This window comes from Toxorhynchites rutilus, chromosome 3 (assembly GCF_029784135.1).
Source record: "Toxorhynchites rutilus septentrionalis strain SRP chromosome 3, ASM2978413v1, whole genome shotgun sequence".
Lineage (NCBI taxonomy): Eukaryota > Metazoa > Arthropoda > Insecta > Diptera > Culicidae > Toxorhynchites > Toxorhynchites rutilus.
In genome coordinates, this window is record NC_073746.1 from 313,469,998 (window position 1) to 313,493,566 (window position 23,569).

General features: G+C 39.6%; 1 protein-coding gene and 3 non-coding genes across 4 annotated transcripts in view; 3 read left to right on the forward strand and 1 right to left on the reverse strand.

The window, feature by feature from the left end:
* The window catches only part of LOC129775663 (activating transcription factor 3), a 189,156-nt gene that overhangs the window by 127,085 nt on the left and 38,502 nt on the right, over nucleotides 1-23,569 (forward strand). Inside the window, exon 2 of the mRNA XM_055780652.1 lies at nucleotides 18,454-19,420. Coding sequence (XP_055636627.1) covers nucleotides 19,199-19,420 — 222 coding nt within the window. The 5' untranslated portion in view covers nucleotides 18,454-19,198. The remainder of the gene's footprint in view (nucleotides 1-18,453; nucleotides 19,421-23,569) is intronic.
* On the forward strand, nucleotides 9,659-9,730 carry Trnaw-cca (transfer RNA tryptophan (anticodon CCA)). Its single transcript has one exon. It is a non-coding gene; the product is annotated as a tRNA-Trp (tRNA).
* Trnaw-cca (transfer RNA tryptophan (anticodon CCA)) lies at nucleotides 14,396-14,467 on the reverse strand. The gene has a single exon. It is a non-coding gene; the product is annotated as a tRNA-Trp (tRNA).
* On the forward strand, nucleotides 16,397-16,470 carry Trnai-aau (transfer RNA isoleucine (anticodon AAU)). The gene has a single exon. It is a non-coding gene; the product is annotated as a tRNA-Ile (tRNA).

The window sequence follows — 23,569 nt, forward strand, 5'->3', positions numbered from 1 at the left end:
TCTTACCGCCTTCAAGACGCGGACGCTCGCGGAATCGAATTTTTAATGCAAAGCAAACACGGACGGACGAGGTCACGGTGGACTTCGAGCCGATTCGAGGTGTGGGACCAAACCTTAAATTTTACTTTTCGACTACGTGCATCGCGGACCCTCATCCACTGGTTCGAGTGTTCCGCAAACGAGACAGAACCGCCAGAATGTGGTCGTTTGTCGAGAGGAAGTCAGTGTGAAGTGTTTTGTTGTGCGAGATCTCCCAGTGGAAAGAATCCGCGATTGGTTAATTGTGGGCTGCCTCTGATCCAGATCAGATGTTAACTCTCGCGCAAATGTGCGCTGCTCGTCGAGACAGCAGCGCTGCGTGGGAGGAGAAGGTGGAGATATGGCTGACAGCGTTATAAATTTATTAACACTTGCAACAAAAGGCCTGCCCGCACTTGCCGGGCGCGTTTTTAGGCGAGAACAACTTTCCTGTACGCATTTCGGGTTGTTGAACTTTCGCGGCGCAACTTGTCCTAGCTTTGCTGCCGTGTTGAGAGCTTGCTCATACGGGAAGACGACGATTCAAAATAGGAACACATATCGTTCACTGATACCCACCATTGATTGACTGAAAAAAATCGCTTGGACCAGAAATAGCAACAGCACGAACGATGCAAAATCCACTGTACACCCCCGCATTCCCGCCAAACGTAATTAGACTCCCGGCGCTTCCAGTTCAGCGTGAACCGAACGAAACGTGGCTTCCATGCAAGGTCTACACCACTCGGTCAAATTACTTTGTTGGTTGTGGATCCATTGTAATACGAACTGCCGTGTGCGCCCCTCCCCCTCTCTGGTCGTTGTATACAAAGTGCACTCTTATCGCAATTTATGATCTGCCATTCCAAGTAGCCAACGGCGGCGGCGGCGGCGGTGCGCAACAAGAAGGGGAACCGATTAAACGGAACATTGCGATACGTGCCCTTAAGAACAAACACGTCCCCTCACATCGACATCGACATGTTATTACCTTCGGGAGGGGGATGCTTCCACGTCTCCAGTGATAACATGTAAATAAAGATTAAGTAACCTAGGCTGCTTCTTGGGAAGTATCGATTCGCGCTAAGCCGATCCCAGCAGCAGCATAACCGCAGTCGAAGCCAGCAGCTCTGATGTTATCATCGAAAGAGTGACAGGTGATGGATGGTAGTGATTATCAATCGGATCACGAATGTGACGCGGTGTCTCTGCTCCGGTGGTGTTCCATGAGTTCCATTTTTTTTTTGTGTTATTGTTGTGGGAAGGAGGTGAGTGTTTGTGGAGAGGCAACACACGCCAGCATAGCATTTTAAATTAGTCCACAAAGGTGCCGCGCTCGGTGTTCGATTTGGAGGAGGCGAAAATGTGTGTTCCCGAGTATTCACCTTCAGGCAGTATGATAAAAAAGAATACTTAACCGTGAAATCGTTATACCAATGTTTCATTTGTCATTTCTTTATCATAATCAATCGCAAGTGCTGCAAATTGAAAAAACTTGGCAGAAAGCTGCAAATAAAGTTCGTCTGATAGGTTCGAGCAATTCGTAAGTTGTTCGATTGTTATCAAATCATATGTTGAAACGAACATGACGACAGAAATTAATCCTACTAGAAATTAATCAGATTTGTCGTTCTTTCGACCGAAATATGAAGTTTCAGAGATTATTGAGACACGATTGAAATTGACAATTTTAGTTTATTAGATTAAATCAGCCTAAAAATAACAGAAAACGTGCTACTCTTCAATGCTGGTATAGCATCTGTATAATATATTTTTTGTAATCAATTTATTTTCAAATGGCTCATCAACATTAAGTAACAATGAGCCGTGTTTATGAATAGGGGAAAGTCTCTGTGAGTAGAACAATGCCAATGTTCTTTCTCAAAAAGGCATGAAAACCCTATTATCTTTTCGAAAAATGTTACAATATAGATAATGACAAAATCCACAATAAGATAATATTATAGGTTTCTTGTTTAAGCTTCTTGTTGTAGAGATTTATGAATTAAAGCATGTGGATCCATTAAGACTAGATCCATCAGTAAAAAATGTTTTGGTTGGGTCAATATGTTTATACCTTGACAGAAATATCGCAGGTATAATTAAATGACGGAGATCATCTGAAATATTATGCACATAATCCTTCATTGACAGTTCAATAGTAATATAGGAATTGAACAAAAATGAAGGAATGATCTGGGAACCAGATAAAGCAGATGGACTTTCCAAAGTCATAAATTCAATTTTTCTAGTAATTTGCGAATGCAAGATAGCATTGCAATTGGTCTAAAAGAATTATAATCAGATGCAGGTTTACCAGGTTTCAGAATAGCTATAACTTTAATTGCTCGCCACTCATGCGGAATAATATTCTGCTCAAGGAAAGCATTGAATAGTTTCAACAAACGTTTCTTCGCATTATCGGGTACATTTTTCAGCAAATTAAATTTGATCCTATCTGACCCTGGAGTCGTGTTGTTGCAAGAAAGAAGGGCAAGGAAAAATTCAATCATACTGAACGGAGGCTCAACATCATCAGATATCTCTAAGAAGGGAGAAGGTGCGGGGGCTGAGTCTGGACATATCTTCTTGGCAAAACCAAAAATCCTCTTTTCTGAATATTCAACATCTTCATTTGGATGAGATGAATTTCTCAATTGTCTGGCAACTCTCCAAAGAGTGCTCAAGGAAGTCTTTCGTGAAAGCCCATTCACAAAATGACGCCAACAGCCTCACTTTTTAGCTTTAATGAAGCTTTTGAATTTACGCTCCAAATAAATGTAGTTATCATAACGTTCACGGGTGCCCAATTTTCGCCAATCCTTGAACGCATTCGATTTATCTTTATAGAGATTGGTACATTCTTGGTCCCACCACAGATTAGGAGGACGTCTACGAAACGAATTACCAGGAAAACGCTTCGTCTGAGCATCAATAGCACTGTCAAGAATTAAACCTCGGGGGTCTTCGTAGCCACTAGGTTACGCGTTCGCTTACTAAGCGATCGATCGTGAGTTCAAACTCAGGGACCTCAATTGACCATCTTTGTGTTGTTATAGAATAACTACGTCCACGCAACCATCATCAGCGATGGAGATCGATCCACGGTGGAACAAAGATCGATTCATCCATACAACTGCTCTGCCCTGCAAGAAACATCGGGCTGCTGTTGTATATATAACCCAACAATGATCAATATCAACTGTCTTCGCTGTCCGGTCTGCTGAACAATGGAAGAACAGATAGAATACTCTTACGCCTAAATGGCTACTACAGAGTATTTAACCATAATGTAATGGAATAGAAAACCTAACGCCTAAATGGCTACTACTAATACTGTGTAATTTACAATTTATAGAAACATAAACATGTACACGATAAAAACCCGGCTCTGTTACAGATAAAATGCTAATGAGCCTAATAAATAAATGGGATAAAAAAAAGAATTAAACCAGTTAGAAAATTATTTTCTTCCAACGGGGGTAACTCATGAATCAATGCCACCGATTCTGAATTAATTGAAGAAAATCTCTTCCAATCAATGTTTCTAGATAAATCATGCTGAATATTTGTTGTTTCAGACGATTTTGAATTATTTGAAACGGAAATAGTGATTGGCAAATGATCACTTCCATGTGGATCTTGGATGACTTTCCAATTACAATCTAAAGAAAAAGAGGAAGAAATAGGGACAAATCTAAGCAACTAGTGCGGCCTGAAGATGGAGCAATTCTTGTTACATCACCTGTATTCAAAATTGCCATGTTGAAGTCCTCGCGAAGATCATAAATCAAATTGGTCCTTCGATCATCAAAAGACTCACCCCATCCAATTTCATGAGAGCTGAAATCTCCCAAAATAAGATAAGGTTGCGGTAAAAGTTCAACTATAAAGGGTGTGTCACATCAAATTGCATCACGGAAAAAACGCTGTAGAAATTCGCCCAGTAGACCGATCCTTTTGAAAATTTTAGACAGTAAAATAAAAACTATTAAACAACTTTTGGCATTTTCTTTTTATTCATACTTCGAGCCCAAGCCCATATGCTCGCACCTTCCTCTTTACCCCGTCCATAAGGTTCTGTACAACGTCAGGTTGTAGTTTTTTTTTAACAGAAATCCATTTTCTCTTGAAGTCCGCCTCCGATTTGACAACTTTTGGGTTCTTCCGGAGGGCCTGCTTCATAATCGCCCAATATTTCTCAATTGGGCGAAGCTCCGGCGCGTTGGGCGGGTTCATTTCCTTTGGCACGAAGGTGACCCCGTTGGCTTCGTACCACTCCAACACGTCCTTTGAATAGTGGCACGAAGCGAGATCCGGCCAGAAGATGGTCGGGCTCTCCTGCTTCTTCAATAATGGTAGTAAGCGCTTCTGTAGGCACTCTTTAAGGTAAACCTGCCCGTTTAACGTGCCGGTCATCACGAAGGGGGCGCTCCGCTTTCCGCAAGAGCAGATCGCTTGCCACAGCAAGTACTTTTTGGCAAACTTGGATAGTTTCTGCTTGCGAATCTCCTCCGGAACGCTGAATTTGTCCTCTGCGGAGAAGAACAACAGGCCCGACAGCTGACGAAAGTCCGCTTTGACGTAGGTTGCGTCGTCCATTACCAGGCAATGCGGCTTCGTCAGCATTTCGGTGTACAGCTTCCGGGCTCGCGTCTTCCCCACCATGTTTTGCCTTTAGGAGCCTTCTGAACCTTGTATGTACGCAGGCCCTCCCGCTGCTTGGTCCGCTGGACGAATGAACTTGACAAATTCAGCTTATTGGCGACATCCCGGACCGAACTTCTCGGATCACGTCTAAACTGCTTAACTACGCGCTTGTGATCTTTTTCACTGACGGAGCATTCATTTTTGCCGTTCTTCACCTTCCGGTCGATGATTAGGTTCTCGAAGTATCGTTTTAGTACTCTGCTGACCGTGGATTGGACGATTCCCAGCATCTTACCGATGTCCCGATGTGACAACTCCGGATTCTCGAAATGAGTGCACAGGATTAATTCACGACGCTCTTTTTCGTTCGACGACATTTTTCCAAATGTACGAAAAATTTACAGTGAAGCATGGCCAATGTGATCTATACACTCTTATCTGATTATAAGCGAAAACTGAAGATATAATTCCTAAAAATTAAATTTCTACAGCGTTTTTTCCGTGATGCAATTTGATGTGACACACCCTTTATTCACAAGATTTCTATAATTAAGCATATTTCTTGGAGGAATATAAATAGAAGCAATGTACAAATCTTTACCCTTGATACGTGCCTGACACGCAAGAATTTCAATTCCTGTGACTGAAGGCAGGGGGATCCTGTAAAATGGGAGAACTCCTCCATAGGAATCATCACGGTCTAAACGGATAATATTGATATCATGGATGTTTAACAGATTGTCCGAACGAAGCCATGTTTCAGATAGAGTAAACGCATCACAATTCAAAAAATGGAGCTTGAAAGAATCAAGTTTAGATAAATACTCCTACAATTCCACTGCAAAATAGTGGATTTTCCTGACTCATCCAATAAATTAGACGTCGAAATTAATGAACGAGAGGAGGGGCCACTTTGAAGTCATTTGTTTAGCTATCTGGCTGATAGAAGGAAGCCAAGCAAAAATGAAACCTTTCATTGAATCTGATATTCCGAAAAAATCAAGAATCCATTGAATAATTGATGAAAAAGGAAATACCTCCTGAAAAAGATGAGGGTTCAGATGAGGTGTACGTGTATATGTATACGTATGCGTGAAAGAAAGATAAAACGAAAACTTATCTTAAATGTATCTAGATGTATGTTAGAGAACATCTAAAATCCTTGAAGCGGGTCCAATGGTAGCTTTACACTCCAAAAACACTTGAAAAATAATTCCGACTTCAAGAAAAATCCTTCCGTTCAGTATGTCGATTCTGCTTCATACCCAGAGGAAAAAGGAACGGAAAATACGTATTTATTCGTGATGATTTGAAGTATACGTCACCTTTTTCCCAAGGCTTGCTGCTATATATCTGTATAATATTAGGCTGTCAAAAAAGTCCTGCGATATTTTTTTTGAATTTTCATTTGTTCATAAAATTAGTTACAATCATCTGTTTTAAGTCAAATATGCGCCCTTTTGTTCGATGACTTGTTCCCAACGAGATGCCAACTTCATAATACCCCTGTTATAGAAGCTCGCTTCCTTATTGGCAAAAAAACTCGGATAGCCATTTTTCACAGACCTCTTTTGTGGCTAACTTCTGACTACCTAGCTCGTTCGCCATGGACAAAAACAGGTGGTAGTCACTTGGTGCAAGGTCCGGACTATACGGCGGATGCAAAAGAACCTCCCATCCGAGCTCCCGGAGCTTCTGGCGCGTCACCAAAGAAGTGTGTGGCCTGGCGTTGTCCTGATGGAAGACAATGCGGCCTCTGTTTATCAAAGATGTCCTCTTCTTCATGAGTGCTACCTTTAAGCGGTCCTGTTGTTGGCAGTACAGGTCCGAATTGAGCGTTTGGTCATAGGGAAGCAGCTCATAATAGATTATTCCTTGACAATCCCACCAAACACACAGCAGAACCTTCTTGGCCGTTAATGAGGGCTTGGCCACCGTCTGAGCCGCTTCAGCGGGCTTCGACCACGATCGTTTGCGCTTCACGTTGTCGTAAGTGACCCACTTTTCATCGCCAGTCACCATCCGCTTCAGAAACGGGTCGATTTTGTTGCGATTCAGCAGCGATTCACATGCGTCGATACGGTCAAAGATGTTTTTTTGCGTCAACGTGTGTGGCACCCATACATCGAGCTTCTTTGTGAATCCAAGCTTCTTCAAATGGTTAATAACGGTTTGATGATTTATCCCCAGCTCTTGGCCGATGCTACGGCTGCTACTGTGCCGGTCTTTCTCGGCTAATTCAGCGATTTTGTCGCAATTTTCGACGACAGGCCTTCCGGAGCGTGGCGCATCTTCGACGACCTCTACACCAGAACGAAAACGTTGAAACCATCGTTGTGCGGTGGAAATGTAAACTGTATCGGGTCCATAAACTGCACAAATTTTATTGGCAGCTTGAGATGCATTTTTGCCTTTGTCATAGTAGTACTGTAAAATATGTCGGATTTTCTCTTTATTTTGCTCCATACTACGAACTCTACAACTACGCGCTTACAACGACACCTTGCGGAAATACCGCAGGACTTTTTTGACAGCCTAATATATATGCTATGGCAATATATTCCTTTTTCCTCCGTCCGCTCAAAGGTGTCCACTAACCTATCAGCTTGGATTGTTGGATTGTAAGTGGAATGGCGCTGTTGTCACGTGTTTTACTCCATTTTCGACACAGAATTTCTTGAATTCGGCGCTTATGAACTGCGTCCCATTATCTGACACCAGCATTTCTAGCATCTGCTTGTTGATGAACTCTCTTCGTAGCTGGATGATTGTAGTCTTCGCTTTGGTAGATTTGGTAGGAAAAATCCGGCCTTTTGCTATATGCGTCCACTACGATGGGATCGTATTCGCCCTCCAGTGGGTTCGTTGGAGGTCCAGCATAATCAATGTGAGTTCTCTGCTAAGTAACCGTGATGATTTCGTCGTCTTGGTAAGGTCCGTAGATAAAACTGCGTACGGTTCATTCGCTGGATGCCCTTGACGAAGTAGATTCAGGCATTGCTACCTGTCGCTGAACGTAATGCCACGACTGGATCTGGAACTTGTGGCGTGCTGCACCATCAAAAAACTGAGTGGAATCAAACTGATCGTGTTGTTTGTTACTGATTTCAGTACTTTTTCAAGGCTCGTACAGGCTTCTATGAAGCTCTTGATATGCTGGTTAGCTGTATTGTACCGGTATATCCTTCTGTGATCCTTTGATACGTTGCAATGTGTGCCTTGGCGATCATCTACTTCTCCATTTTGGCCACGAAATTATTTGAGGTTCGCCCCCAGTGATATCACGGCATAATGGGTCGAGGGTAGGTCCGGCCAAAAGATCACATTTTTCTTCGCGTGATACTTTTTGATGAAGGCGGCAGCTTTCGTCAGACACTTCGTAGTGTCTCTCTGTTCATCGCAAGTTCAGAAGGAAAGAACAGCGGTTTGGACACTCCTTTCTCGCTGATTGTCAGCCACAGAAGGAACTTCCTCGGGAACTTGGTTTGGGATATATATTTGACGCAATGTACTTGGTCCCCTGTCAGTCGTTGCCGTCCAGTGTCAAATAGGTTTCGTCATTCATCATGACCACGATGTCGCACCTTGCCGGAGAGATATTTTTTACAAGCACCTTCAACCGCTCTAGGATTATTGCCCGCTGCCTCGACTGATGCTTCCGCATAAAATGACCAAAGATACTTTTAATTTTGCCTTTTTCCCGTTTCTACACTTGTGACTAGAGATGCTAACCTTCCTGATTTTTCAGGATTTCCCAGACTTTTTAGCATGCTCCCTAATGTTTATGAACACTCAATTTATCCTGATTTTTCTGAAATGATCCTGATTTTTCCTGATTTTTGTACTCTTGACATTATTCGTAATAAATGTACTGGTTTCCATGTCAAAGTTTTCTGTCATGATAGCTCTCCGGTTCGCACTTGTATATATCTTACATTAAGTTAATTTCTTTAGACGCAAAGAAGTACTTAACTTTTTTATCTCTACCTTCAGTTGTTACGTGGCTTCCTAAAACAGTGCTAGAAAATTTCATGAAACCTGATTGTCCGACGAATTTATGAAATTACAACGAGATTAAGCTTGAGGAACAACATTGCTTTATTAAGGATAATGTGTATTTAGATGTATTCCCAGAGTTATTGATGTAGGAATACGTTTCAGAGTGTAAAATTACTCAAGAGAAAAAATTTAAATCCACAGTCAATTTAATAAGATTTTACATGTAATTTGTTCGTCTGATTCAAAGTAGAATCAACTTTTTAATGGGACTATGGTAAATATATCTGTAACCGTATTAAATTTCCTAAAAATTATAAAATATTTGACAAGCCTTCCAGTGCTGATATGCTTTCCTCGTTTGTCATTCCAAAGCATGGACGATGAATTCAGTGAAAATTGGAATATTGATTTGACAGAAGTGATGCTGCAGGTTTTTCGAAATAAAATATAAAAGATCAAAATGTCAGGCGAAACACTAGTATTTCCGCTTATGCGAGGATTTATACCATGCTTATTAGTTGTTTTACATATGCGGTCTTCGCCCGAAGAAAGATTTACGCTGTTTCTGGTGGGATTTGGAATGGATTCTGTATTATGAGCTACTACTAAGCAACCTGTTTCTCACATGTATGGCTCGAAGCAGTTTTTGACGAGGAAGCAAACATGTTCTGGGAGGATAGAATGTTTAGGCTGTGTGAAAGATGGCGAAAGATTGTGAAACAGATATATGGATATAACATTAAATTACTATGCTTTGATTGAAAACTATGTTTTTGTTTTCTCAAGAGTTGACATTAACTTTTCGGACAACCCAATATGAGCTATCCTGATTTAACCTGATTTTTATTTTCATTCTTCCTGGTTTTTCAAAATTATGGTTGGCAACCCTGCTTGTGACCCACACCGACAGTCGTCGAAAAAAAAATGATTCTATGTGCTTGATGGTTACACATAAGTATACGAAACTCGATTGGAAGCCCACACTTAAGTGGACTCAGTGGCGCAATGGTAGCGCGTCTGACTCCAGATCAGAAGGTTGCGTGTTCAAATCACGTCGGGGTCAGCCCTTAAGTAGCTTTTTTTAATCGACATTAGCTGAAGTAGAATTATTTGTTTTGTAACAGTTTTAGCACTTTGTGATCGTATTAATTTTGTGTATGGGTGTCGTACTAGTCAGAATTAATTTCCTTTGAGAGAGCATGTATCATGTAAGATTATGAAAGCTAAATAAGATCTGTTTATTTCTTGTGAACTAGAGATATGTATTGAACAATGTGTTTTAATGTGTTTCTATATAAAAATTATTTTTTATAATTGTCCTTCATGTATATCACACGAGAATCACCTACAAGTCGTTCCACCAATTTTCGTACAATTATTGTAATTTTCAATAAAATGTGGTTTGCTACCGCTGCCACCTCGTTTCATCCTTTCTACTTTCATTGTTGTGTCCGAAGCATCGCAGCTACTCAGCATCGTGACTATCTTCTTATCTTCCCGCGCTAATAATCTTTTGTCTATACTGAGTACCGTTATCTATCATTCATAGAATCTCCACATTAACTCGTGAACAGTTTCACCAGACATTAAAATTCGTTAAAAAATTGTAAACTGATACATGATTGAATGAAGTATAAGATTAGTATGATTCCTCGCTGTGGCGACTGAGAGCAAACAAACGATCACAAAAAGTTGACTATAGTATTGAGTTCAATTGAAAGTTTATCCTGGTCATCGCATAAAGAAATCCAGCGCTGGTCATAAATCGAACCCGGACCAACATAAAAATGTATTCCAAAACAAATAACATCAATTTATAACACTGAAAAATAATACAATACATAATACAGAAATTATGTTATCAACAGCTTTAGTTTGAAAACTGTTATTCGGATAGAAGTCTAACGAAATTAGTTTCAACATTTATGTGGTTTTCCGGTGATCTAAAATCATACTTTTACTTTTTACTTTTTTAGTTTATAGAATAAAAGCCACGCTGCGCCTCGGATTCCACCGAAATGCAGATTTTCTATTTCAATTTATGTTGTGATCGAAGTCTTTTGTTATATTGTTTTTTTTTCGCCAGAGATACTAAAATTAACGAGTGGCTTCATAGATCAGATGGTTAGAGCATCGTGATCATAACGCTACAATTCTCGTGAGTTCGATCTCCCCTGGAGCCAAAATGTTTTCTATTTCATCAAATATTTTTTATATATCTTGTACCACTGAGTGCACCCGTGGCCGAGTGGTTAGCGTCTCACATTATCATGCCGGGTGTTCGGGTTCGATTCCCGTTCTGGCCGGGGGATTTTTCGTCAGAGAAATCTCCTTCGATTTGCACTGTGGTCACGCGTACTCTCTAGAGCTTGCCACTCAGAATGCATTCAAGGCGTGACATCATTATAATGTTTATACTATGCTTTTTTTTATTTGTATTGCGATTAGTTTGTACTGCAGCTTTTTGCGAAACCCATATAATATGACTTTGGCATGTGTTATTGTGTAAAAGTTGTCTACAAACTAAGTTTGATCTTCATTCAATAATTTATTCGCAAGTTGGGCTCCGCAAGAATCTCAGAAAAGTCGATTTGGGCGACGAACGTGTTAAGCCAAATAAACGAATAAATCATTGAATGAAGATCAAACTTAGTTCGTAGACAACTTTTACATGATCTAGCAATATTTTATTCAATTTGAAGATGAATTGACAACAATAACACATGCCAAAGTCATATTATATGAGTTTCGAAAAAGCTGCAGTACAAACTAATCGCAATACAAATTAAAAAAAAGCATAGTATAAACATTATAATGATATGGTTATAATTTTTTTTTCTACATATCCTATAGTTACACTATAGTATTAATAAATGACGCTAGTGAGTTCCACAGGGAACGTTAACGCCATTCAAGAAGAAGTACCGTTGACTCCCAAATTTTGGAGATAGAGATAAAGAAATTGCCTGCAAAATCACTGTTTTGCACTATTTCAAATTTTCGCATTGAAAATTATTCGCGTCAATGGGCTTTAACTATTTTTTCTTAATATAACGTCCAGCGTCGGTGATTGTTGGCCTACCCTATTAGGCCTATGCGCCCACCTCTGAGCTTCAACAGTATTGCCAATCAACAACAACGCGCCCTTGTGGTCAGCACAGGCACTGTGGAGTGACCGCTTCAGCGTATTGTCAATTTGAGTGAGTAAAACCTAATAAGATAAAAACAAAACCGACCAAAAAGAAAACAAAAGTCCAAAGTCAAAGAGCAAAGAGTTTGTCGATTGCGTTTTATGATAAAATAGGTTCATCTTAAAGTCTACTTAGGGGTAAATTATGCTTAATCTAATGCCTTATGGATAACTAATTTAAAAATTACTTACAACTACAGAATTCGCCTATGATTAGTCCTGCTATCTCCGAGTCCAATATTATTGGTGACCGGTGCGAAATACAATATGGCTTACATAGAAAATTATACATATATAACATATACTTATTACTAGATCTTACCACTAGAACACTGATATCGTAGAATTGAAAATTGGAATTATTAAAGGGAACTAAACGTGAGTAATCTGATTGTAAACCAGACGATTAGAAAATTATGGTAGATGATAAATGCCCAATAAGCACAATAGTTCCACAAATTTATATTCTCACACTATATAAATTTATGGAACTATTGGTAGATTGAAATTATACCTATATAAACATTATCATGTAATGGAAATAACTACAGTAACCCATATTTTGGTCCGGTTTTATTGTGCGAATTTTTTTTGTGCGACTTATCTCACTTCTTAACTAGGCGAACCTAGCCAGAATTTTCACCTGCCCCCGGGCTTCTGAATGCCAAAGGGGGACTAGGCTCTGCGGAATGCACGTATCTGCATGCTCGTGCTGTTTTAGTCCTGACCGAGGAATTGTCGGACAATCGCGCAGGTGCTAAGGATGACCGACTTTTGGATGCCGGCCAATTCCTTCTCGATGTTCAACACCTTTAGCGCTTCCAGAAGTGTCTTCGGGATAATTCCAGTTCCAGAGAGAACGACTGGAACAATTCTTGGGACCTCCCTTAGCCCCCACAGTTCCTTGAGCTCCACGGCCAATGGTCGGTACTTGCAGATTTTGCGACCGTGGGTCTCCTCCAGATTCTGGTTCAGTGGAATAGCGACATCGATGATGGTGACTTTGCGGTCGCTCTTGTCGTAAACCATTATATCTGGGCGGTTGTGGTGGATCGAGAGGTCGGTCAGAACAGTGCGATCCCAGTACAGCTTGAAACGGTCATTTTCCAGGACAGGTGCAGGCAGGTACCGGTAGTTTGGTACGTTGTCTTCCAGTAGAGCACATTGGAGCGCCAGTTGTCGATGAACAATACGGGCCACGTTGTTGTGGCGCTCGGTGTAGGCTGCGTTGACCAAAACGGGACAGCCTCCCATAATGTGCTCTATGTTTTCACCTGGTTGATGGCACATCCGGCAAATGTCATCAACGTCTTGATGCCAGACGTACCGCCTGCAGTTTCTCGTCGGCATTATCCTGTCCTGGATGGCTATCATGTCGGCTTCTACTACTGAAGAGAGTTCACCACGCGTTAGCCACAGATTAGATGCGGCCTTGTCGACGTGTGGCCGGTCCAGTTGATGGGGGTGGGCACCATGCACTGCCTTCTGCTTCCAAGCTGCAATCTTCTCCTCCACTGTCTGCAGATTGCAGTTGAGTTGGTACTCCGCTTGCGCCAAGTGCAGAGCGCTGTATCCTCTGTCGGCGGCGCAGACAGCCCGGTATAGCGCGTTTTGGTTGGCGCGTTCTGCGAAGTACTCGCGCAGTTGTCGTACCTGGGCAACACACAGTGCAGAAATGTCGACGATTCCGATTGTGCGATTTTTTTTGCGTTTTTTTTTTGTGCGATTTTTTTTGTGCGGTGTATGAAAAGAAGCATATTTAACGAAGTTATCGCCCATTTTTTCGATTCATTTATATGCATTTCAGTGCGAAAAAAGCATATTTGGTCTCAATTATCCACTTCTGAAATCATTCCCCTCCTCTCATCAAATGCTCTAAGTTTTTCTAAGTTTTTGCATGACATGATCTCTAACAGTAACACGTTTCGACATGCAACTAAAAGCACAAAACAGTCACGCGCAACCGAAGAGGCAAAGTGTCCCATCGCAAAGCAGGGAAACAAGAGGAAATTGAACGGTGAATGGTGTGGATTTGAGTTATTTTCTTGGGGGAATTTTTTTTTATGCGGTCTACCGCACAAAAAAAGTTTTTTTCAAAATGTGTACCGAACACGATTTTTTAAAGCTACTGTGTGAAGTTTTGCACGATTTTTTATGCGACTTTTTTGTGCGGTCCCTATCCCCCGCACAAAAAAATGGTTTGCTTGTATTTATATTTGCCTACAATTATGTCTTCCGACAGGAAAATTATATTCTCTCTCTTTTATTAATAAAATAAATTACGGATCAAAGTGTTGTTTCTTCAATGTTCATTTCCGTATTGGAGAATCATAATTTTGGAATCCCGTTGAATTAATTTCAACAGTGGTGTAATTATCATCATAGTTGCCTTCCAAGCAGTTGATCCGGGTTCGATTCCCGGCCAACGCAGTGCTTTTTTTCATCGAAAAGAATATTGTTCAAACCAATATTCCAGGCTAACTATCTTCTAAAATGCCAATAAAACAGATCAACAAAAAAGTCGTACCAATAGTTGGTTGACCCCGACGTGATTCGAACACGCAACCTTCTGATCTGGAGTCAGACGCGCTACCGTTGCGCCACGGAGTCCGCTGAAAGGGTTGATATATTTTACGTTGAAAGGTTACATTTCTTCATGAAATAAGCCATATTTGAAATATAAAAAAAATGTTTTTTGAGCTGTATATAATCGAGTCCAAAATTGTATATAATCGAATCACATATAATCGAGTCTGTATACTCGATTATATACAGTTTGGAATTTTTTTTTTATATTTCAAATATGGCTTATTTCATGAAGAAATGTAACCTTTCAACGTTAAGGTGAAGTTTAGGTGGCTATTACATGTAAAGTGGGGTAAAAATAGTGATTTTTGAAGATTTTGCTTGAATTTCCACCAGGGATTGTTTATATCGATATTGCAGCCAAATTAAGAAAGACAGAAGTTGTGCGTCAAAGAACAAATTGTAGAGCGGTTAAAGAACTTCAATTTAATTGATAGAAACAATCTAGTTTAATTTTTTTAGGATAAATTGAATAATAACGCATTAAAAATTATTAACTTTTAATTGTTTCACTTCCAAAATGTTATTAAAATCCACTAATTTAGTTGTTTCACTACTGTACTAAATCTTCTCATCTTTCAAATGAAAGCATCAGAATCGTCTTCCGTAGCGTACTTTTTAATGTAGAGCCAGTTTGAGGCAACAGAGTCCGAAACAAAAAAAAGTTCTATAACTCCGTCATTGTTGAAATTCGAACATATGCGCAGGAGGATTTTCTTCATCAAATATGATCGTCTATCACCTCCTGGGAGAATCTGGATAAATTTATTGTTTTCGTTTGAGAAAGGTGTTTTCTGACTTTAAGGGATGAATCAAAAATCAAATTTCTCTTTTATTTTCAAAAAAACGAAAAATACATGCAAAAAAAAAATTTGACTCGATTATATACAGTGAAAAGAAATCAAAAACTGTATATAATCCGCGCTGTAATATCCACCCATACTGGCACAGCATTTACTCAAGCGAGAGGCGGGTTTGTGTGTAATATACAAATATGCTATAACATTATAAGAGCAATATACGAGAGAAAAAAAAACAGACACTTTGCAAATAAGCACGTGTGTGGTATGAGTTAGCCTATTTAATAATAACGCTACAGGGATCTGTCTGATGTGTGAGTGACAGCACTCCATCCGCTCAGCACTCAACCGCTGGCTTACTCCTCGGCTTCTGGCGAGTTCGCTCCGTTGCTATACATCGTTCGGGTTCGGGACGATAATGATCCAATAAAGCCTCCATTCGGACAGTTTTCGTTCACAAGGCAAGTCGCGTGGACCGGTTGTTGCATGTTAGGTGATTGCCAGTAAATAGCTAGTTCACACATTGGTGACCGTAACAGGTTTGCTGCTAAATGGGAGACACCCAGTCGGAGTAAAACCTATACCTTCATAGAAACGAATAAAACTTGTCCAATAACTTCGAAGTACTTGTACTTTATGGACACATTAAGGGGGAGAAGGGGGATAGTTGCAAATGGTACGTAATTGGATTGCAAAGATTTTGAATGATAAAAAACAAACAAATTCATATTTCGAATGCAAAGAAATAGCTGTTCACTGATGGTTTTGAACGATTGAACCCCAGAACTCTCGCTGCTAGTTTGCAGAACGAATTATTCAAATTCAGATCTATAAATCTCAGCCAGAAATTATTCTTTCTCATTGAAAGATTGTTTCAACTGTTTTTTTTTCACTTTTACCCTGACACCTCAAAAGTATACCTTCAGGAACTAACTTTAAATATGTTTGTTTATCGTAGCTTTTGAAGTGTCCAACTCAAAGAGACTCCATCTGTTTATATGATGTTCGAAAAGTCAGTTTCAGAGAAACTATTTTAGTTTCAATTTCGAAATATTTTTTTTTAAATTTAAGTATCATATTTCATTTAAAAAAAAACATGCGTCTCTATTTATTCAATATACAAAGGAATTGTTGTAAAATGATATTCATGAATGGCTCCATAGCTCAGTTGGTTAGAGCGTCGTGCTAATAACGCGAAGGTCGTGAGTTCGATCCTCTCTGGAGCCAAATCTGTTTTTATCAACAGATAAAGCTCGGACGTTAAAATGCATGGTTTTTTGGTTGTGTTTACTTTATACTTCTTTATACTCTCTGTTATGATTTTGCAGCGGCGATAAGGCGAATCGATCGATTTTTATTTCTGCATGGACCGTTTAATCGTAATTTTTTTGTGCATTGACTGCAATTGTGCAATGGACTGAATAATTTCGTAAAACTCAACAATGCGGTCGTGTCTTAAACACCACCCTCTATAATTCTTAAATTAATACTTGAGTAAGGTTTCTATGACAAACAACACGCCTTGAATAAATTCTAAATGGCAAATTTAAGAATACGCATGTATAGAGGCGACTCGGAAGAAATTTGATCGATGGAATAACGGTTCACAGCATATGTTGTGAAAAAATTGTATACAATCAATCGAGATTTCACTGTAAAAGCAACTCCTCACGAGGAACAAGAATAAGACTACTCTTTTCAACATTTCCCTATTTTTCATATAACCTTCATATTGAATGCACTTAATTCCAACACCATGTTTTCATTTATCAGTCCAAATACACTTCGGGTACTTTCACACCCCGGTTATAACTCACTGCATCAAGCTCTAAATCATCAAATGCAATTTGATGCAAGACAAACACGTTTGGTTATTTTTTACTGTTGCAGAACCAGAACCATAAACTTGATTCACATTTACATCCGCCTGGCTTAAACTGTAAAACGCTTATTTCAATTTTCACTAGCTGTTTGGCATATTCCGTCTTCCTATTACTCTCACATTTTCATTACAAGCTCATTTCTCTATTCCTGTCTACCATCAATGGAAAGCTTGAGGGGGAATTTACAAGTGGGATTTACAACTTCACGCCGTAGTCGATAATATGACTAATTATGCCATTTAGAGACTGTTGCCTGATTTCAAACTGCGGCCGATAAACTTGGAGAACGAAGAATTCTAGTAACCTCGTGCTTTGTGATCAAATGGAAAAATAGAATCGTGCACAGTGTCACGAGTGTAATTTACATCGACCCATAGCTGATGATGACAAATTGGATAAAACTATTGAATGTTTCTGATGGATTTCTTTATGAAGCTTTTTTTCTCATATTCTCGGATGAATGAAAACCTTAACTGCAGTCACTACGGTACAAAAGGTATAAGCTGTATTTGGAATATGTACCGAATAAATTCTTATACGTGAAATTTGAATCACTAAAATAAAATCTGCATTTAAAATTTACGATTGCGTGATTGCGGATTCGGAAGTCTTCAATAAAAACAATGTCGTTTAACTGTAATGTTGCGTCCTTTTTCGTTTGAACTCAGCTGAAATTTCAAATGTAAACAAATAGAATCTAAGAATCTGGAATAAGCGTGTGAACAGGAATATTTCTCTAAAGTTAACTCATTTAAAAATAACAATGAACAATAAGAAGCTCTGTCGATGATGGTAATATTTTCTTCAAAAAAATGACGATCCTACCATCGAAGGCTGCTTGCAAACCGTAAACCACAACATGGACGAAACCAACCAAAAGAGATTATCGTTGGTCAGCGCGTGGAAGCAATAAAGCAACGTTGCTGGGGAAAAAGATTCATCTCGATTTTATGGATGTTATAAAGCACGGTAAACACAGTTGAATCTCACGAAGATGGTAGATTTTTATCGAAACGAACCACGAAGCATGAAAGTATCGCCTAAGATACCATTCAAATTGATTACACACTCGTTAAAATTTGTTTTCGATCAGATGTTATGGCACCGAATAATATTACGGTTTTGGGCTATTTTTAACACACATTTTGGACACGGTTTCGTGTAATCGCGAATTTATTGCGGTTCCAATATTAGCATATCAACGGTAACTCATTCGAAATTCCATCCAAAACTCAATCACAATTCATGAGATACTCAAACAGAGGTCAAAACGATTTTAACAGAATATTTCATCCCTCTCTTTCTTTCTTTGCGTATCTCGTTGCAGATTCTCAGGACCGTCCCGAGTCCGCGCGCAGCTGAATCACTCGTCTTTAATCAAGTTCCTTCCATCAACAGCAGCAGCAGCAGCAGTAACAGCAACAGCTAAGAGCGAAAACAAACAAGCGAATAAATTATTCCATCTGCCGAAGCACTCGTCTCCAGCTTATTCTTTTCTATTATTCTATTTATTCTATTTTTCTAAACCAGAAAGAGCCGATATTGCGAATCAGACAACCAAGTTGTGCACACCTATTAAACTCTGACCTTGCGCTTGCGGCGCAGCCGAGCTGGGTCACAAACGAAGAACGAAAAAAAAAATTTTAATATTCAATATTGTGATTTTTACTGCAAGTATACAAATGAAGTAGTATATTTTCGTGTTTGAGAGCTGATTTTTTTTATTATTGTACGCTATCAAAACGACTCGTCTCCGAAGGGGGAGAAACGTAAGATTAATCGTGTTTTTTGGGGTGCCCAACAGCAAAAACACGAGTAGTGAAAACAAACGAACCGCGTGCCGTGAAGAAGAATACTATCTGTGATTATTTTTTGTTAATTTTTAAATATCATCTGTAACCAACGTGAAAGTTACGCCGTATACTACCTTCAGTTGCGAGAGTTTTCGGGTCTGTGTGTGCGTGCCAGAAGAAAAAAAGAGAAATAAAAAAGTGAAAGTGTGTTAAGCCCGGTTTTTTTGTTATTATTTAAAATTTCGCGAAACGAACCGACCAGAGAGGGAAGCAACGAAAATGTACAATTCAAACCTCAGCCTGACCGTTCCACCACTGTTGGGCCTCGACGGCGGCGTTTGTACCACGCCCCGAACACCGGAAATCCTCAACTCGCTGATGGCCATGACAAACCCACTCGAGTACTCGTACCCGGCTGGAAGCCAGGCGAACACCTCCACCCCCGCCATCAACATCAGCAGCAACAACAACAACAACAACAACAGCAACTCAGTGTCACAGGTGAGACCGGTTAATTGAACGAGTCTATTTTAATCGAATTAGTTTAGCCCAATAGCCCCTAATGTACACCCACTGCACATCTCTCATACCCGGTATGGCACATAAAGCGAGAGTAAGAGCATTTCGAGCACGATTCGAACCGATTCTCTCCGTTCCTTTTTTATTGGAAGACATAAAATAATAAATTTTTATTTTCGCCATGGCACAGTAACGAAGCGAAATGAAATGCAGTAAAAGCCCGGTGCTCCGCCACCTCCGCCCACCCGGAGGAGAAGTTTTATTTTTTTTTTTTAATTTGATCCTCCCCGGACCTCGGTTGGTTTGCGCGGAACTCACACGTGCGTTCGGAGTGACAAGTTGCAGCGCCCCATTAGCTCCAAGCAAACATAAACCAGAGCGTCGCCAGTCGGTCGACGGTATCGACTGCATGCGGGGTGTGGAGACCTAGGTGATGGGAGGAGGAACATAAACATCAATGGTCCAATGTTGGTCTGGAAAACGAACCGCGTTAAGGGGGGATCGCGGATGCCGCGGAATGGGTGTACAGAAAACATGTGGAAACGAATTCTCCGCGCGCCGATGTCAAATGCTGATGATTGGTGCGGCACAGGGTTGAAGTGTGTGACTTTGTCATTTTTGCACAAATTTGTGGAGAATGGAGCGTCTCCACGTTAGCGAAATACACTACGGTGTAATGTAAATGTAGAAGAAATGACGATAGAATGATCCTTCTCATCCGAATATTCGATGGAACGCATGGTATTTTATTCAAAATGGCCTAAAGAGTAATTCCAAGCCAACGCCAACTTAGTCGAGAAACCGACGGTTTGGCCCGACCCTCTACCGATTTTTTTCATAGCTTTGTACCGTTTTGTCTCAAATTCCGAACACTTAAACTTTGTTGGCCAACAAACAGTGTCTCATTACTCAGAATGGTACTTTTTCGCGAAATTAATTTGGTTTTTGGATACAATAAACCCTTCTTTTTCATTTGACTACAATAAATTTGATTACAAATGAATATTTATGGTGAAAAACTAAAAATATGTTTAACCACATTTGTTCCAAATGCACTAACGCCATTTTTCCACAACACTTTTGTTCCAAATGCCGAAAATGCAATCTAAAAAAACCATAACTTTTGAACTACTGGACTGAATCAGATGATCGATATGATGCAAATTAAAGCCGATCAGCTAGTCTTGTCTGGAAAAATATTATGCTCGCAAAAAAATTGGATTTAGTCTTCGTAATTATTGATTATATTTGTTTTTTTTTAAGTTTACATGGTTTCGGGACAAAGCGCTATATTTTTTTATTTTTATCTGAAACCTGAGGTTTCTTTACTTAAGTTATTCAAAAATCAGAGATGTGATTCTTTTTTTTCGTTTTTGAGTAATAATTTTACAAATCTAAGATATTTTGGTTGCGGTAGCTAATTGGACAGAATATAGGAACATGGAAAATCCAATTTTTCCACGATTGTAATTTTTTAAAGAAGACTAATAGTCTTTAATTTGATATGTTAAAACCTCAGAAGCGGTCTAGTAGTTCTGGAAAAAGGGGAAAATTTGACTGTTGATTGACCGTAAAATGAAGGAGGCACCTTCATGAAAAAACTAAAAAAATACGGTACTAATATTTTGCGATAAGAAGCAATACTACCAATTTTTCTGATCGAAGTTTGACGCTTTATTTAACATACTTAAAATTATCCAATTTAAGTCAAATATGCGCCGTTTTGTTCGCAAACTTGTTGCCATTTAGAAGGCAACTTCATTATCCCCCCGCCCCCTCCCCCTTCTTATTTGCAAAAAACTCAGACAGCCAGTTTTCGCAAGCCTCTTTTGAGGCCAACTTAGTATCACCAAGAGCGTTTTACATGGACCGGAAGAGATGATAATCACTTGGAGCCAGGTCCGGACTATACGGTTGGTGCAATAGGACATCCCATCCGAGCTCCCGTAGCTTCTGGTGGGTCATCAAAGAGGTGTGAGGCCGAGCGTTGTCCTGGTGGAAAACAACACCATTCCTATTGATCATTTCTGGCCGCATCTGGTCAATCGTCTGCTTCAAACGGTCAAGTTGCTCACAGTAGAGAACCGAGTTGAGGGTCTGGCCATAGTTGAGCAGCTCATAGTGGATGATTCCCTTCCAATCCCACCAAACACACAGCAAAACCTTCCTGGCCGTCAATCCGGGCTTGGCGATGGTTTGGGCCGGCTCACCGCGCTTCGACCACGACTTTTTTCTCTCTAGGTTGTCGTACGTGATCCACTTTTCATCACCGGTCACCATCTTCTTCAAAAACAGGTCGTTTCAGCAGTGCATCGCAGGCGTTGATTTGGTCCAAAAGATTTTTTTGCGTCAACTTGTGTGGCATCCATACATCCAGCTTTTTTTGAAATCCAATCTTCTGCAAATGGTTCCAAACGGTTTTATGGTCTATACCCAGTTCCTGGTCAATTGAGCGAGTGCTCACATGCCGGTCTACTTGGAAGATTTCAACGATTGTATCGGTTCCCACGACGATTGGCCTACCAGTACGGGGTGTATCTTCGACAGCCACTACACCAGAACGAAATCGATCAAACCAACGCTGTGCTGTGCGAATCGTTACAGTATCGGGTCCATAAGCTACACGAATTTTTTCGGCCGCCTTCGTTGCAGTTTTACCTCGCAGGTAGTAAAAACGTAAAACATGGAGAATTTCTTGATTGGTGGACTCCATCTTTGACGCGCTATAACTTGAGACTGAAAAGGACAATCACAACACTGTCAAAACGATACCTGTAGCACAGATTGTCGTCTTTAAATAGCCGTATAATATGACCCGATGCGATAAGTACAACACAATATATGTTTAAGTGTTGCCATATATTGACAATATACGACATTTCTTTTTCCCCAACCCAATATATATACAGCCATTCCGTGCCAAACCGATATAGTGGTTCTCAGATATTCGTCAAAAGTGGTAGTTTTGTTCTTTATCGCAAAACATTAGGCTTGTATTTTTTTATTTTCTAATGTTAATTTTTATGCTATTGTTAATTAGGTAGAAAACCACTTACTCGCGGTTGACTCGAGTTTAATGTCACGCTGGAATGGATCGTACACTTTCCGTGACGTGACAACAACTTCTTGAGACAGTTGATACTCCTCTATGAATCGATCTAAGCCTAAACCCCTAAGAGACCCCTTTTTGTTGACAATCCTAAGAAAATCCCAAGTATAAAAATGTTTGAAAAAAAGTTCATCTGATAAACCAAAAGAAGCTCTATTTATTCAAATGCTTGTTTCTCATAAATTTCAAAAAGGAAACTAGGTTCATCCACTGTTCCATCCACTGTTTTAAATATTTAATTATACTTTCAATGATATACAGTAATGCATCGACATCCGGACGCTTAAGCGCTTACGATATTAACTTCAACTACTGAAAAATATTGACATATCATAGCATGGAAAAATGGCGTTCCAATAGAATTAGAAAGCCTTCATCTAAGTTATGAATCACATAATTCCACAAAATCATGTTATATTTGTTCAAAATTTGTAATTTCTTTCATCGTGTCGTGATTTTAAATCCGTACACGTGAAATCCGGACACGTGTTTTCGTTGCAAATCTTTGAGAGAAATTATTTATTAATTATTGTAGAACCTCCTAACGGGTGCGTCATAAGTAGCGGGACTAGATGGAAACACGTTTGGTACAAATTTTTCACAAAATTTCATCAATATGAGTATCAAACAGAAGGGCTTGACTAGCAGAACACAGTTATTGATGACAAATATAAATCCAAGATGGCGGCCGCTACAAAATGGCAAATAACATATTTCATCAAAACACCATCAATTTGGGTATCAAAGGAAAGAGATTGATTAATAGAACACGGTTATTTATGATAAATGTAAATCCAAAATTTTATAGAAATTGTTGAATGATTTTATTGTAGAGAAATATACTAATGATACAGATAATGTACTAAAAACTAAAAAATTAAATAAGTAAAACACATTTTTTAAGTTCAATGGTTTCATTGGGATTAAACATAATAATAATACAGATGATGTACTAGAAATGTAGCTAGAAAATAATAAGGCAAGTAGCAGTTAGTAGTTATTACACCCCTTTGGTGCTCCGC